Genomic DNA, 17,416 nt, shown 5'->3' with positions numbered 1-17,416 from the left:
CGCATGATCGCGAATACAAAAATTTATGAATGAGAGATCTTGCCATGTGTAATACAAAAATTTATTTTTGGAAGTTTAAAATTTTAAAAGATAAAATTTATAAATTTAAATTTTAAATATAAATAAAGATAATTCTAATATGTATATAAACAGAATATTAATTTTTGACCATTTTAATTTTCAAAAAATATCATTTGAACTCTAAATTTGGTTTTTTATTAAAAGATTATCAAATAAAATATTAAATTAATATATAAAACACATTTAAAAATATAACATATCTCTATTATATTATTTAAGCAACTCTTTAAATAAGTAACCCTATTCCATGTAGTATATTACACAAAATGCCACTATATTTTAATACAAAATATAATAACAGAATGTTAATATTAATTTGTTGTAACCAGAAAATGTTTATCCACAAAAATAGCAAATAAAACATAACCTATTATGAAGTGTTTCACAAAAAAAAAACCTAAAGATAAGTTATTGATGAGAGAATTTGGGAATTTTTTTTTCCAACCAAACATTAATTAAAAGAGAATTTGGGGAATTTTCCCTGATCAATATATATAATTATATATGTAGACTGTAGTAAACGTAATGGGTGTTTGGGGATTGATTGCGGTCATTCATAGTAAGATTCTAACATTTTACATATTATACCCGCTGCCGATATACATAGTCCATCATATGTATTTATTTTATATTATACACAAAAAATAATTAGATCATTCATATGTTAGATAAAATGTACAAATAACAATTATTTTCCATTAAAAATAAAGCTACGTTGAACTTAGACTTTAACTTTTATTCTAGAATATATATATATAAATTATTAATAAATGATAATACTACAAAATATTAACGGGTATTTACGGGTCGGGTAACAACACGGATAACAAGACAGGTAACGGGATGGGTAACGGCACGGATATCAAACATTAAATTAATACCCGATACTCGATCCTTACTCACAAATAATATAATTATAATACTTTTCACTCGACCCTAAAGATGCGGGTACCCTTTTTCGAGACGAAAACAAGCCAAGTAACGGGTCGAATAAGAGTAACGGTATTAGTTTCTATACCTACCTATTAGTAGTTTAATATGACTTAAAACTCACCATATAGTACTATATTATATAACATGTACGTGAATGATACAACATAATCATAATCTTAACAAATAACAAAATAAAAAAATTTCGTACTACCAGCGCAGCGCGGGTGATTATCTAGTTTATAATATATTTACGCGGGCCTATAAGATGCAATACAATATAGACATACTAATAATCCACATGGTAAAGCACCGTAAATTATAAAACACGAAATATTATAATTAAAAAAAGTTAAAAACTTTAATTTTTTATTTTTTTATGAAAATATATATCTCTCAGTCGGTTTGTAGTAACCGTTTCTCTCCTCCGTGGAGTTTTTTTCTCCGGTGTTCCCCTTCATGGCCAGTCTACCGGTTAGTTTTAAGTCACAAATCCCATGATGTTGGTTGGGATCCACCCGTGATGCCAGATTTTTTGCATCCCATACTCCTTTTTTGTGATTTTTCCGAATAACCGTCTTGCGGTTTCTTTGTTTCCTTATATAACAACTACTCGCTCACTTCCTCTCCACATTCTACACCAAACCTCCAACTGCTATTAATTCATTTTCAATCCCAAAGAGTAATTCCAAAATGACTGATGTCAATATGCATGTGGTGGGACTTACGAAATTCCCGCGAATCTATGTCATCAAGCAACGAGGGTCTCACAGTTCAGCCTCTTTGTTCGTCATGTCAATCCAAGACGACAGAATCTTCGAGCGATGAATCGATTCTTTCCTCGTCTCTAGGGAATGGATAATTTGGTCACTGGATGGGTTGTGGAACATGGTCGTTCCCAATTTTTGTTCCCATCAAATGAAGCACTTCAACTGGTTTATCGCCGTGGACCGTGTAGTTTCAATGAATGGATGGTGGCTATGGAACCCTGGCAACCCAATTTGCCTGATGACAATCCACTTTTCATTAATTTTTGGATCCAGATCCGAGGTATCCCCCTGCAGTTCTTCACTCCACCAATGGTTCGCTACATTGCTGGTACGTTAGGAATGATTCTGGATTTAGATGTTGAAGATATCGCTGGTGGCAATGTGGAATTTGCCCGAGTGTGTATCCAATGGCCTTTGAACCATCCTGTTACCTTCGAACGCCGTTTCCGTTTTGGATCTGAATGGGCTACAGTTTCTTTCCGATACGAAAAATTAAGAAACTATTGTTTCCGCTGTCAGTCCCTCTGCCATGATATCTCTGAGTGTCCTGAGCACCGTCAGGAGGACCATGACATCCATCATCCACCACCGGCACAAAATGCTGCTTTCAATGCCCCTGCAATGACGCTATCACATCAAAACCTCCAAATTCCTGTTCCTCCCCCAAATCTGCACGTTCAACATCAGGAACGACTGGCATTACCACCACCACCACCAAACCAGGTGATCATGACAGAACTGGTTCCCTTTGACGGACATATGACATCTATTGGTGATCTCCGCCGTCTTTATCAAAATTACACATCCGTGGCTGATCCTTCAGAAGCGGAAGCAAGGCGACGGGGTCTGATATTAGCCCTTGAGCACACAGGAAACCGTATCCTTGAAGCAGTCACGCATCCTCTCCCCATTCAGATATCAAATCCACGTAAGCGTCGCAGGGTTCATACTTTATTGGAAACTAGTTCTTCTCATTCGACAGACGGAAATGCGGCGGGCCCGGTTCCGCCAGATGATCAATGAGAGTAGCCAGTTGGAACTGTCAGGGAATGGGAAAGTTCCCTACAGTTCGACGCCTTAAAGAGATATGTCGTAAATATCTCTTGGACGCGATCTTTCTCATTGAGACAAAGCAACCGACAGACAAAGTCATTGATATTGCGGTTTCTTTAGGTTTCACTCAATTATGTATTGTACCACCTCAAGGTCTTAGTGGTGGATTGGCTCTATTGTGGAAATCTTCTATCGATATTACAATTTTGTATCATGATGCAAGACTTGTAGATTGTTCTATTAATGACAAAATCTCTACTTTCTACTTGTCTTGTATTTATGGTCATCCTGATCCTCAATACCGATCAGAATTATGGGAACGCTTACAACAATATGCTGTCAATCGGAATGAAGCTTGGTTACTGATTGGCGATTTTAATCAGATTCGAAGCAATAGTGAGAAGCTTTGTGGTCATGACCGTGATGAAACTACATTCAAAGAGTTCAATGATATGCTTACCATTTGTGATATGCTTGACTTGAAGCACACAGGAAACAAGTTTAGCTGGAGTGGTCAACGAAGCATAATTCGGAATGGTACTCGTATAAAGGAACTTATACAATGTTGCTTGGACAGAGCAACTGCAAATACATAGTGGTTTGCCTCTTTTCCTGCATCCAGTTCAGAATTCTTGGAGCCGATTGAATCTGATCATCGCCCGATCATTATTCATATACTGTCTGAAACGAGCCAAAAGAGAGGTCTTTTTCATTATGATAAAAGACTTGTGGAAAGAGAAGGTTTCATAGAGGCGATGAAACAGGACTGGAATGGTATCCCATCTCGGTTAATGTTCTCAGATAAGATCAAGCTGATGAGAACCAAAATATCCAAATGGAAGCGAGCCAATGTAACTAATTCGACAGAGGAGATAAGAATCCTTAAGGATCAACTTGAGGTGGAGTTCAATCAAGTGCTACCAGATCATACCAGAATACGGGATATCAAGATATCTTTGAGTAAGGCTTATCTACATGAAGAGATTTATTGGAAACAAAAAAGTCATGCACAGTGGTTACTAGAAGGTGATCGAAATACACTATACTTTCATGGATCTGCAAAAGCTCGTAAGGCCTGGAACCGTATGGTTTCGGTTCATGATAATAATGGAATGGAACACATACGCGAAGAGAATATATCCAGAGTGGCTACAGAATATTTTCGAGACCAGTAGCAGAAGGAGGTTCAGACTGATTGGGGTAATTTTTTTGATAACATCTATGCACCAGTTTCAAATGCTATGAATAGGATCTTAACACAAGACGTCACTTCTGAGGAAATATCTAGAGCAGCTTTTGCTATCAAAGGAGACCGTGCTCCGGGACCAGATGGTATGACTGGCCACTTTTACCACCAATTTTGGGATATACTAGGTCCTGATATTACATCGGAGATCAAGAAGTTCTTTCAGACGAACGTTATGCCTGCAACTCTCAATCAAACACACATATGTCTTATCCCTAAGGTTGACCAACCAAGACAAATGAGTAACTACCGCCCGATAAGCCTCTGCAACGTCTCCTACAAAATCATTTCTAAGATCATCACAACTCGCCTGAAGACAGTTCTACCTAACATAATCTCCTTAGAGCAAACAACATTTGTACCGGGTAAACACATCACGGATAATATATTGGTGGCTCATGAATTACTACACTCCCTCAAATCCAGGAAACGCCAATCAAAAAGTTACATGGCGATCAAGACTAATATTAGCAAAGCCTACGATCGGGTCGACTAGGACTTTCTGGAGCAATCAATGGTTAAACTTGGATTTGATCAGATATGGATTACATGGATCATGGCAATGGTTCGTTCAGTTTCATATTCGGTATTGATTAATGGAAGTCCCTATGGAGATATCACACCGAAACGAGGTTTACGTCAAGGTGACCCAATCTCACCCTATCTATTTCTTTTTTGTGCGGAGATGTTAACACAAAAGATACATCAAGCGGAGTCAAGAGGGGACATTACCGGATTGTCTATCAGCAACCATGGTCCAAGGGTAACACATCTTCTCTTTGCGGATGACTCATTTTTCTTTTGTCAAGCCAATTCACGGAATAGTCGAGTTCTTGCTAGAATCTTACACCAATATGGGCAATTATCCAGACAATGTGTTAATCTCAACAAATCCTCCATCACGTTTGGTTCAAAGGTTGAAGAGTCTAAAAAGGATGCAGTCAAACGACATATCAACATCACAAGAGTAGGTGGTTGTGGGAAATATCTGGGATTGCCTGAAGAGTTCTCAAGAAGGAAGTGCCAGATGTTTGAGTATATTGTCACCCGTGTTAAGGAAAGGACAAGGAATTGGCATACCAAATATTTATCAGAAGCTGGTAAGGAAGTTCTGTTGAAGTCAGTGGCGTTTGCCATGCCGTCCCACGCCATGGGTTGTTTCAAACTCCCTTTGACTATCTGTCAGGAGATTGATTCACTCTTTTCACAGTTCTGGTGGGGATCAGATGAATCAAAAAGACGAATCTCATGGGTTAGTTGGAAACGGCTGAACCTCCCAAAGTCAGAAGGTGGATTAGGCTTTCATGATATTGAGAAGTTCAATGATGCGCTTTTGGCTAAACAAGTGTGGAAAATTCTAAATTCCCCAGAATGTCTGCTTACAAAGATACTTAAAAGCAGATATTTCCCTGCTACCGATATTAGGACTGCAACCCTGGGAAAGAAACCTTCACATGGTTGACGCTCAATACTACACGGTCGAGACTTACTTCTCAAAGGTTTACGATACCATATAGGTGATGGTACATCAATAAATCCTGCATTTGATCCATGGCTTCCAGCTCATCCACCAAGATCTGCAACTAATCACTCTCTACCACCGAATTCTACACTCAGTGACTTATGGCAAGATCAGAGTAATCAGTGGGATATTAATAAACTGCAACAATACCTTTCAGATGAAGACGCAGTTTGTGCACAATGACTTTATCTTCCACAACATCATTGTCCTGATAGATTGATCTGGCACTACACTAAGGATGTAATATACTCAGTTAAATCTGGGTACTAGCTAAGTAATCATCACCCTCTCAATGATGCTGTTGCTTCTCCACAAGGAGACCCTCAGCTCAAAAACAAGATTTGGAAAATAACTATACCTCCAAAGTTAAGACATTTCTACTAGAGGGTGCTATCTGGTGCAATTAGTACTGGTAGTGAACTTAACCGACGGGGTATACCCATTGACGAAACATGTCATCGCTGCTGTAAAGACGTTGAAACGATTAACCATCTGCTTTTCAAGTGTCCTTATGCTTCTACGGTTTGGAGACTAACTAATCTGCCTACTGGTCATGTATTTTCAACCTCTCTCGAAGAAAACATTGAGATCTTGTTGTTATCATATACGTCTGCAATGGATGTTGATAAGAAACATCTTCCTTTCTAGATTGGGTGGCAACTATGGAAATCAAGAAATAACCTTATTTTCAATAAGGTAGTTTGGGAAGTAGAATTAGTGGTTACAAAAGCAACAAATGATGTTATAGAATGGCTAGCTGCGACGCAACCATCTGTACAACAATCTAATCGCACTAATCTGTCAGATTTATCGACTCCCGTATCTCACTAGCAACCGCCATCAACCGATTTCGTTAAAGTTAACTATGATGGCAGCTTCCATTATCACGATGGCAGCATCAGTGTTGGATGGGTTATCCGAGATGATTCAAGTACGTATGTATTATCTGGCAGTTCAAAACTCACGCAAGCATCTAATCCTTTGGAAACAGAAGGCCTAGCACTGCTGCATGCTATTCATTTGACTTGGTGTCGAGGTTACCGAAAGGTGGTTCTAGAAGGCGATTGTAAACCTCTAGATGATCTCCTACATCAACGATCAACGAGCATAACTATGGAAAATCTCCTAGTTGATATCCGCAGTTGGGCGGATCGTTTTACTGATATATCATTTTTGTTTATACGCGAGAATGCAATCAAGTAGCTGATAGATTGGCTAAACAGGCTCATCGTCAACAAGAAACTGCTCGTGTTTATTTCTTCCCTCCATTGTTTTTACGGAGTTGTTTATTTCAAGACTATGTACCAACCTCTATTTATAATAAAAGACGTTAAAAAAAAACTTTAATTTTTTATCTATTCTAGACCATATGCATAAATATAAGGGTCTGAATGGTAACTGCGGTTGGGGCGGACAAATCTGTCTGCGGACAAGACCGCTATATTTTAAGTGTGGACAACAGTTCGCTGCGGTCCAAGTCTATTTGTAAGGAAAAACGGTCCGCAGTTGGTCCGCTGCAGTTTTGTTTCTGTTTTCTGTAGACCACACCACTACGGACTAAACATGATGAATGGTAAATAAAAAGCGGTCTGATCCGCAGATGAATTTGTCCGTCCCAACCGCTGCAACCATTCACACTCTAAAACGCAATGAAGAAATTGTAACTTTTTTTATGAACCAGAACCAGACTTGGATGGTGCGGTGTCAATGACCACGATTTTGATTTTTTGTATCTATCTCAATTGGCTTTTCAAATCGGATAATAAAGAGGCCATTGGAGTTTAGAGAAACTAGGTACGAAGAGAAGAATAAAGTTCCCTCTTCTTGGGATAAAAAAAAAATGAATGACGGTCAACGAAAGTTGAAATAAGGACACAAAATTCAAAACCATGTTATTTCAAGGCCAAACGAAAATCGAAAGCCCAAACCTAGACATTTTATGTTCTGAAATAATTTTTTTCCGTAATGATTTTATATTTAAATGAATCATTCAGCCTCGATGGTAAAAGGTATAAACAAACATGCACTAGTTAATCCACAAAGCAACGACCATTAAGCCTTGAACAGAAATATATTTATTTGCTTACATAATGATGCCACGGGATTTAACAAAATGTTTATAAATTATAGTTTAGTTAGAGCTAGCATAAAATATATCACAAAACATTAAACTTAACGGTATGTTTTTCTTTTTTTTTTTCCTTTTCTGAGGCAGATCCTCTATGGGACCGGAACTAGACTTGGAAGATACATGTAACCAGAGTTATATGTCCATACCTCTTCCTCCCAATGTCTTTCTATCTCTTTTTTTTGGAATCCATCTTTACCAATAATGTATAAGTTAACGCAAACGCATTTGCTTCCACTGGTTACTAATCTTTCAGAACATGTAACGTTAATCCTATTATTTTGGTCAATAAAAAACACCGAATGAGGAGGATCTTCCCAGAGATCAAATGCTGGCAGATCAGGTCTCCACACAACAAAAAGTTTGGTCCAAGAAACAACCCTATCTTTGACACTATTTGTGAACCATACCTCAATCTCCCCTAGTTGATCATGTTCTTCGTATATGCGTTGGCGAAGCAAAGCAAGCTTATCTCCTCTAAAAGCTGATTAGGCTACATTATCATATGTACCATAGACAAAAGGTATTAGGCTCGTATGTTTGAATCTCTCTGTGGAAAAATCAAAACTTTGGATACATATTGTGTCATGATGTCGTCCAACAATCCAATACATATTTCCTTTTAAGGACACACCAGCGCACGGTGAGTATACACACCAATCCAAAGGAATGTCAAGAGTTTTCCAAGAATTTGACTTGAGGTCGTAGATCTCAACCGGTGGGTCATACTTACCCGTGGGGCACCGGTTGTCTTCGAAAATATTTTCATTGTAAAATCTCAAGATTTTGTAGTTATCACGAGATACACCATCATATCCAATGCCGTAATAATCATTAACTGCATAAGATTTCCTAGGTTTGGTGACCCATCTAACTCGGTTAAAACAAGGGTTCCAAACAGCGAGTCTTTTGGGATGACGAAAGATGCATAGCAATAACCCATCACAATGAACAATATTAGACAGCTTACCGCTTCCTTGAAACTCATTTGGGAGTGGTAAAGAAGAATGATCATCGTTGGACGCGGGATTAATGATCTGAACCTTATCAGTGATTCGTATAATACGTTCTTTGACCTGTTCTAGATGATCGTAGATGAATCTCTTATCTTTGAAGAGAGCATTCCATTCTGTGCACGTCAACTTGAATCGTTTTAGATCGTCAGCTGGAACACTACCAAATATTGATTCCAATATTTCGGGAGGTATCAATGAACCGTCTGACGAAGATGAAGCCATGAGAATTCGAAAAGTTATTGCTAAAAGAAGTATGAGTTGTGAATCTATCTGGATGTTAATATAGCATGTTGGATATGTCATGTGGATGTAATAAAAGTTTAGGACCACACTTTCTTATTAAATAAATACAAATATACTACTATATTAATTGAGAAGTATAAATATGAAACTAATCTTATAAAATGTAAAAAATTATATTATCATGCCATTGGTGTTAAAAAATATATTTAATTTTTAAATAAAAATAAATATAGAATTTTAATATTTAGACTAATAAATTATTTTCATAATTATTAATTTCCAAAAAACATATTTTTTCTCTCTAATTAATTATGGTAGAAAATTACTAATTAATTTTTAAAAATTGTAAAACAATCAAAAAATTTCAAAGTAAGATTTTATATCCAAATTATTCTTTTAATAACTATATTTGAGAGATTTTGTTAAGATTTTAAATTATGATTCTCCTATCATCTTCCTTTAAGTTCATTTACAAATTATTTTGAATTATCATATATACATATGATAAATAAATATGTAGATTTTTTTTTCTGCATATATTGTGATTTGAATTAAAAAAAAAACGAAGATATATTACTCAATCAATGAAAAAAAATGTGTGTTTTAATGTTCCATATCGGCTGGCTGATAAAACTAAATTTATGTGGCTGATAAATTAATAAATTTTATTTGCTCAAAATTAGAATAGAAAAGTTAATACCTTTAAATATTTCACAAAATAAATACAACAAGCAATATAAAATGGTAATATACATCAAAAAAATTAAAATACTATAATATTCAAAAATAATTAGTATTTAAAAAAAATATGTAGATTTTCCAAACAATCATACTATATTAATTGGGAACTAAAAATATGAAACTAACCATAAAATGTGTAAAAAATTACATTCAATTGCCGTAAGAAAACCTTAATTAAGATTAATTAATTAATTAAATAAATATAATTAATCAAAAAACAAAAATTGGGGACACATAAAATAAAATAAATTGTAGAAAATTAAAAAAAAATCTATTAGAATCAAAACTAATTCGTACTTAAAAAAAAAATTTAACAGCTAAGATTTTAAAAATCTAATCGAATAAAATCTAAAGTTCATTACATGCAAATGTTTTATTGGCAGGTTTTCAATAAACATTTTCAAAATACAAAATTTTTAATATAAGGAAATTTTGAATCACAAATCATTATAGATAATATAATAAGAAAATAAATTATAAAAAATTTTCATCAAACAAAAAGTTCAGTCCGCGATTTTCGCGGGTTAGTACATAGTTACAATATTAAAAGTAATCATTGTCTCAAACATAATAACTTTTTAAAACAAATATAACAATAATTTTTAATATTATCTTATAATTTTTGGAGAAAATATTGATCCGTGCATTATAGCACGGGATATCTCCTAGTACTATTATATACTCTACTTGGAGTTTTCTCGGAAGATGTTGCCATAATTTCTGCCTTACCGCTGTGACAACCGGAAAAACCGGATTTGTTGGGATGTCATTTTACTAAGTCTGGAAAATATTCGTTTAAATCAGGGTACCATACCCTTCGTTCACAAAAGACGGCGCATACCGGGCCGAAAGTATTTGGACCGGATTTGGTACCTTTAAAGGCTTATGTGTGGAAGGTTCGGTGTCCAGCGAAACTCCGACACTTTATGTGGCAGGTGCTTTCGGGTTGTGTGGCGGTCACGGCTAATCTATAGAAACGTGGGATGAGTTGTGATGTCACATGTGGCCTTTGTGGTTATTAGGAGGAGACGATTAATCACACCCTTTTTGAATGTCCACCAGCCAGACAAGTTTGGGCTCTGTCGTCATTTCCGACGACCATGGGAGCTTTCCCTTCAGAATCTGTTTTCACTAACATGGATTTCCTTTTTTGGCGGTTTAAAGACATCCTATCGCAGGATGTGTTCCCCTGGATTTTGTGGTATATTTGGAAAGCACGTAATGATAAACTTTTTAGTAATTTGGATTCAAATCCACTAGCAATTTTGAGGTTAGCGGAGGATGAGGCTAAAGCCTGGTTTATGGCTCAAACAGAGGAGATGGTGTCAGGATCAAATATTAATCATGGGGTTGTACCCTGTGGAGGTAGAGGATTAGGGGTTCCCCGATTCTCGTCGAGTTATCTTTGCTTTGTGGATGGCTCTTGGAAAGGGACGGATCGCTATGATGGTAGAGGCTGGTTTTGCATTTCGCCCAGGGGTGAAGATCCTACAATGGGAGCAGCCAACCTTCGTCGCAGTCTTTCCCCTCTTCATGCGGAGGTTGAAGCCCTTATATGGGCCATGAGGTGTATGATTGGAGCGGATAACCAATTTGTCGTCTATCTCACGGATTGCTCTGACTTGGTGAAGATGGTGTCTTCGCCTTCCGAGTGGTCAGTTTTTATACCTTATTTGGAGGACATACTACGGCGGACAAAGAGGAATTTGTTTCTTTTTCATTAGTTTTCGTTCCTCGCTTTCAGAATGGTAAAACGGATAGTTTGGCACGACGTGTTCACTCAATTCCGCATTTAGTTATTTATGTAAACAATTTTCCTTCGCATTGGCTCGTTTGAGTCAATCTTGTACTTTGTTGGAAAAAAAAAAACTAAACAAATTTATTTGGGTTATTTTCCTTATTTACTTCTTAATTGGTACAATTAAAAATTAAATTAGTGTGAGGTGAAATAATCATTATTTACTAATTATAAATAGAGTTTTTTTTAATAGATAAATAGGGTTATATAGCCCACACAATCTTAAGAAAAAAGAAAAAAACAAAAAATCTCTAAGGTGTCGCTGTCTTTTTTTTGCTACAATGGGAGATAAAAGCCTCTCCTCCTCAGCCTCCTCTAATGAAGAAGGTATATTACGATTCCTCCTTAAACCTTAACGAGTTAGTTTTAAGATTTATCAAAACAATGACACAAAGAAGTGGATAAAAAAAAAAAAAAGCTTCCTAGCCTCTTCTTGTTCTGTCTTCTTCTTCTTCTTCTTGTTCTGTCTTAAACACACACTCTCTCGATGAATTTGACAAGAGTAAACCTTTTCGATGTTCCTCTTAGACCAATTTTGCTTTTGCATCCTTCTTGTATTCTCGTTTCTAAACGTACGGTTCTGTTCTTCTCTCCCTTTTTCGCATTTTATTTTTTTATTTAATCATCATGAAAGTGATGAGATTGAGGACTTAGTGTTTAGAAACTCATAACCTAGATGGATTAGTGGCGAAATCGAATTCTGGGTTTTTGTTTTTTTCTTTCTCCGGTTGAAGCAGAGTGATTTTCCCAATTGGGTTTTTGTGACCAGAGCTCGTTTCCATGAAATTGTCATTATCTTGGTCTGTACATGATTAGTGATGTAGCTGCTTACAAATTGAACTTAACTGGTCTCCAAGGGATTGTCAGATAGTATAAATCTTAATTAATCTGTACCTTCGGTGTCTGGTTTCCATCACTCGAGTTTGTAGAGATAAAACACTTCGACGGAGGGCCTGCTAAAATGGAAGTAGCAAGGTACTTCGTAGAAAAATCAAGAGTCCTCAAAAAACTTGTTCTGCATTTGAGGTGTTTCTCGCACCAATAAGGTCCATAAAGATTTTACATGCTAAAGGACCTCCTTGAATTGCCCAGAGGCTCTAGCACATGTCGAATCGTAGTTTGTTGACGGCTTGAAAGGTTTTAGGTGGGTCTATGATCAGATTAAGAGTAGCATTCCCAGCTGGTTACTTAAAATTGGAATCTTTTGGCTACTAGTTCTGGATGATATTAGAGAGTTTTATGTGGCTTTTACCTTCTCGTAAATCATCTCTGCATCATCAAGAATACCATGCCATTTTCAACCAAATTTTACTACTTGTCTTGTTTGGAAGTAGACCATTAGACTAGTTCGTTCAACAAAACTAGTATAACTTGTTTGAGATTTGAGATCACACGCTAATTTGATTGATATATAAATTTCCTGAGCTTTGTTTATTCTCTTCTTGTGGCTTTGAGAGCACTCGGTATTCATCTCATCTCGGCGTTAATTATTGATTATGTGATTTGTTCTCTTGGCGAAATTGAATTTTGGGTTTTTTTTTTTCCATTGAAGCAGAGAGATTTTCCCAATTGGGTTTGTTACAGAGCTGGTATCCATGAAACTGTCATTATCTTGGTCTGTACATGATTTAGTGATGTAGCTTCTTACAGTGAACTTAACCGGCCTCCAAAGGATTGTTAGAAAGTATAAATTTTTACAATTTTTTTGAAACTTGAGAGATCACACGCTAATTTGATTGATAAATAAAGTTCTTGAGCTTTGTTTATTGTCTCTTCTTGTTGCTTTGATTTCAGTGTTCTGTGCAAGTTTCTCAATATTCATCTCATCTCGGCGTTAATTTATTGAAAATGTGGTTTGCAGGTTTTGTTACCAGAACCTCTACAGGTGTTTCTCCTTCGATCTTGCTTCCCAGATCAACTCAGTCACCTCAGATTATTGCCAAAAGTTCATCAGGTTTTTGCACTTATTGTGTTTCCACATAATCTGTTTTTGTCTCTTCCATTGAATTTGGGGACTGATATGTCTTTACTATGTGGATTTCAGTGTCAGTACATCCGGTGTCTGAGGACGCTAAGGAGGAATATCAGTCCAATGATGTTAGTGGAGATTCAATACGGAGGCGTTTTCTTGAATTCTTTGCATCTCGTGGGCATAAAGTGCTTCCAAGTGCGTCTCTTGTTCCAGAAGATCCTACTGTCTTATTAACAATTGCTGGAATGCTTCAGTTTAAGCCTATCTTTCTTGGAAAGGTATCAATAACAATTCAAGCCAAACACTACTGTTTTCTCCTGCATTTAGAGACTATTCCTTTTAACATTGGTGGGACTTTTTAAAATGATGCAGGTACCTAGACAGGTTCCTTGTGCAACCACTGCACAAAGGTGCATACGTACCAACGATTTGGAGAATGTTGGCAAAACGGCCAGGCATCATATTTTGTTTGAGATGCTTGGGAACTTTAGCTTTGGTGATTACTTCAAGAAAGAAGCGATAAGATGGGCATGGGAGCTATCAACTAAAGAGTTTGGGTTACCTGCTAATAGAGTTTGGGTTAGCATTTACGAAGACGATGATGAAGCTTTTGAAATCTGGAAGAATGAAGTTGGTGTGCCTGTTGAGCAGATAAAGAGAATGGGTAAAGCTGACAACTTTTGGACCAGTGGACCAACTGGTCCTTGTGGTCCATGCTCAGAGTTATACTATGACTTCTATCCCGAGAGAGGTTATGGTGAAGATGTTGATCTTGGGGATGATACCAGATTCATTGAGTTCTACAATTTGGTTTTCATGCAGTATAACAAGACGGAAGATGGATTGCTTGAGCCCTTGAAACAGAAGAATATAGACACTGGTCTTGGTCTAGAACGTATGGCTCAAATCCTTCAGAAGGTTCCAAACAACTACGAGACAGATTTGATATATCCAATCATTGCGAAGATCTCAGAGTTGGCGAATCTATCATACGACTCTGCAAGTGAACAGGCAAAGACAAGTCTAAAAGTGATTGCAGATCACATGCGGGCAGTTGTCTATCTCATATCAGACGGTGTTTCTCCTTCAAACATTGGCAGAGGTTATGTAGTAAGGAGGCTAATAAGAAGGGCAGTTCGAAAGGGGAAGTCTCTCGGAATAAATGGGGATAGAAATGGTAATCCAAAGGAAGCGTTTTTGCCAACAGTTGCTGAAAAGGTGATAGAAATGAGTACATATATTGATTCAGATGTCAAACTAAAGGCTCCACGCATCATTGAGGAGATTAGACAAGAGGAACTTCACTTTAAGAAAACTCTGGAAAGAGGAGAAAAGTTACTTGACCAGAAGCTTAACGACGCCCTGTCAGTTGCTGATAAAACTAAGAATAAGCCTTATCTGGATGGGAAAGATGCGTTTCTTCTCTATGACACATACGGTTTCCCTGTGGAGATAACAGCAGAAGTTGCTGAAGAACGTGGAGTCAGTATAGATATGGAAGGTTTTGAAGTGGAGATGGAGAATCAAAGGCGTCAGTCTCAAGCTGCTCACAACGTTGTAAAACTGACAGTTGAAGATGATGCTGACATCACGAAAAATATTGCAGACACTGAGTTTTTGGGATATGACAGTCTCTCTGCTCGTGCTGTTGTGAAAAGTCTTTTGGTGAATGGGAAGCCTGTGATAAGGGTCTCTGAAGGCAGTGATGTAGAGATTTTGCTGGACAGAACTCCGTTCTATGCTGAATCAGGAGGTCAAATTGCTGATCATGGTTTTCTTTATGTTAGCAGTGATGGGAGCCAAGAGAAAGCTGTTGTTGAGGTAACTGATGTGCAGAAGTCTCTTAAAATATTTGTTCACAAGGGCACTGTAAAAAGTGGAGCTCTGGAAGTTGGCAAGGAGGTGGAAGCAGCAGTGGATGTAGACTTGAGGCAACGAGCAAAGGTACGTTTGAATGTCATTTTGCATCCCAATACCGCAACTGCCTCTTTCGTTTTAAAATTCTTGATCCTTTTTGTTAACTTTCCAGGTTCACCATACGGCCACTCATTTACTGCAATCCGCACTTAAGAAAGTAATAGGACAAGAAACATCACAAGCTGGTTCATTAGTAGCTTTTGACCGCCTCAGATTCGATTTCAACTTTAATAGGTCTTTGCATGGTAATGAGCTTGAGGAAATCGAATGCCTGATCAATAAGTGGATTGGGGATGCTACACGTCTTGAAACAAAGGTCCTTCCTCTTGCTGATGCAAAACAAGCTGGAGCCATTGCAATGTTTGGGGAAAAGTATGATGAAAACGAGGTAAAAAAGATTTCACTATTAACAAATTCGAAGATTGTATAGGTTCTGGGAACGTCAAAATACTAGTCAAGCATCTTCGTAAAACCTGAATTATGAGAGAACTACATGAGTGTATAAAGTGTTACAGTTTGGTGTTGAGTTGATATGGCTTGACAAAAGAGGACCCTTACATTAATCGCAGGTTCGTGTAGTAGAAGTCCCTGGTGTCTCCATGGAACTTTGCGGTGGCACTCATGTTGGCAATACTGCAGAGATACGAGCCTTCAAGATTATCTCAGAACAGGGCATTGCATCTGGAACCAGACGTATCGAAGCGGTTGCAGGTGAAGCATTCATTGAATACATAAACTCAAGGGATTCTCAAATGACACGTCTATGCTCGACTCTCAAGGTATTCCGCTTCTAGAGAGTTTTCCTTTCTCCGAATAATTATTTCATATTTGCTGCTTTCAAGATAGTAGTTACTTGTGACATATGTAATTGTCGTGTGGTTTTAATCTGAAGGTGAAAGCAGAAGATGTTACAAGCAGAGTGGAGAATCTTGTAGAGGAACTGCGTGCTGCTAGAAAAGAAGCCTCAGACTTGCGTTCAAAAGCAGCGGTCTATAAAGCATCAGTTATACCGAACAAAGCATTTACAGTAGGAACTTCACAGACGATAAGGTATCAAAATCTATTGTTTCCTGCTAGAAATGGTTTGTATGATAATTATTATGCTCAGAGAATTTGACACATGATCTAAAGTTATAACATCAACTAAAGTTCTTCCTGTGAATGTTTTAATTTCTTCAGAGTGCTCGTTGAGTCGATGGATGACACCGATGCTGACTCATTAAAGAGTGCAGCTGAGCATTTGGTAAGCACATTGGAAGATCCAGTCGCTGTGGTACTAGGATCATCTCCAGAAAAAGACAAGGTTAGTTTAGTTGCTGCAATTAGTCCCGGAGTAGTCTCTCTAGGAGTTCAAGCAGGGAGATTCATTGGCCCCATAGCTAAGCTGTGTGGTGGAGGAGGTGGTGGAAAGCCCAATTTCGCTCAAGCAGGTGGCAGGAAGCCTGAAAATCTCCCAAGTGCTTTAGAGAAAGCTCGGGAAGATCTCGTGGCAACTCTATCCGAAAAGCTTGGTTGAAGTTCTACTTCAAGAAAAACTATCTATGCAACAAGGTTGTACAGGGAGAAGAAGGAAGAGCACATTGCTTGATTCAGGTTGTACAGGGAGAAGAACGAAGTGCACATTGCTGGATTCTAGAACACTGAAACGCATGTCTAGATGGAAGGGTATTTGATTTGTCTAGACGAAATACTTAATTGGTTTTGGATCATTAGTCAATAAGATGTTGAGTAGCGGTTGCTATTGATGACATTTTCGGTTAGATAATTCGAATGAATATGTCGTCAGTTGCTTCAATTTGGAGAAAAAAAGTCTACCTTACAGAGATTTCGGTTTTTTCTGCTCTTTTCATTCGTAGTCCGGTTCAATTTGAGTTAAACTGTTCTTTTCCTATTCGTCGAAGAAAGCTTTTTATTAATTGGGAGATCATTTACAAAGGAGTTGTTGAAGCCACACACACCGGCTGATTTACCGATTCCAATTTGAGTTCAACAACAACGT

At 37.4% G+C, this 17,416-nt stretch overlaps 3 protein-coding genes and 1 pseudogene across 5 annotated transcripts; 3 read left to right on the top strand and 1 right to left on the bottom strand.

Moving 5' to 3' along the window:
- Window positions 1-2,800: 2,800 nt before the first annotated feature.
- On the top strand, window positions 2,801-4,009 carry LOC147939764 (uncharacterized). Its single transcript, XM_087461016.1, has 2 exons — window positions 2,801-3,371; window positions 3,462-4,009. Exons 1-2 carry the CDS (start codon window positions 2,801-2,803, stop codon window positions 4,007-4,009), a joined length of 1,119 nt encoding a protein of 372 aa, XP_087317142.1.
- Window positions 4,010-7,822: 3,813 nt separating this feature from the next.
- On the bottom strand, window positions 7,823-8,968 carry LOC104709290 (F-box/WD-40 repeat-containing protein 1 pseudogene; annotated as a pseudogene).
- Window positions 8,969-10,830: 1,862 nt separating this feature from the next.
- On the top strand, window positions 10,831-11,454 carry LOC147939763 (uncharacterized). The gene has a single exon (XM_087461015.1). It carries the CDS (start codon window positions 10,831-10,833, stop codon window positions 11,452-11,454), a length of 624 nt encoding a protein of 207 aa, XP_087317141.1.
- Window positions 11,455-11,733: 279 nt separating this feature from the next.
- Window positions 11,734-17,212, top strand: LOC104706577 (alanine--tRNA ligase, chloroplastic/mitochondrial). 3 transcript variants are annotated; one of them, XM_087461696.1, is made up of 8 exons: window positions 11,734-11,855; window positions 13,390-13,482; window positions 13,573-13,778; window positions 13,873-15,444; window positions 15,530-15,805; window positions 15,987-16,196; window positions 16,310-16,467; window positions 16,597-17,212. In XM_087461696.1, exons 1-8 carry the CDS (start codon window positions 11,810-11,812, stop codon window positions 16,931-16,933), a joined length of 2,898 nt encoding a protein of 965 aa, XP_087317822.1. In that variant the 5' UTR covers window positions 11,734-11,809; the 3' UTR covers window positions 16,934-17,212. The 3 variants fall into 3 exon arrangements, with proteins under 3 accessions (XP_087317822.1, XP_087317821.1, XP_087317823.1); XM_087461695.1 differs by having other exon boundaries at window positions 11,812-12,100; XM_087461697.1 differs by having other exon boundaries at window positions 11,846-12,672.
- Window positions 17,213-17,416: the final 204 nt, after the last annotated feature.

Source organism: Camelina sativa, chromosome 8 (assembly GCF_030686135.1).
Source record: "Camelina sativa cultivar CO46 ecotype springtype chromosome 8, ASM3068613v1".
NCBI classification, from domain to species: Eukaryota; Viridiplantae; Streptophyta; class Magnoliopsida; order Brassicales; family Brassicaceae; genus Camelina; species Camelina sativa.
Note: the sequence above shows the minus strand (reverse complement) of the source record. Positions and strands in the feature narration are given on the sequence as shown.

Coding starts and splice junctions, on each gene's coding strand:
- LOC104706577 (XM_087461695.1), top strand. CDS start 12,016: ATGAATTTGACAAGAGTAAACCTTTTCGATGTTCCTCTTAGACCAATT. Junction 15,445..15,529: donor ACTTGAGGCAACGAGCAAAG/GTACGTTTGAAT, acceptor TTAACTTTCCAG/GTTCACCATACGGCCACTCA. Junction 15,806..15,986: donor AAAAGTATGATGAAAACGAG/GTAAAAAAGATT, acceptor CATTAATCGCAG/GTTCGTGTAGTAGAAGTCCC.
- LOC147939763 (XM_087461015.1), top strand. CDS start 10,831: ATGGGAGCTTTCCCTTCAGAATCTGTTTTCACTAACATGGATTTCCTT.
- LOC147939764 (XM_087461016.1), top strand. CDS start 2,801: ATGAGAGTAGCCAGTTGGAACTGTCAGGGAATGGGAAAGTTCCCTACA. Junction 3,372..3,461: donor ACGAAGCATAATTCGGAATG/GTACTCGTATAA, acceptor CATCCAGTTCAG/AATTCTTGGAGCCGATTGAA.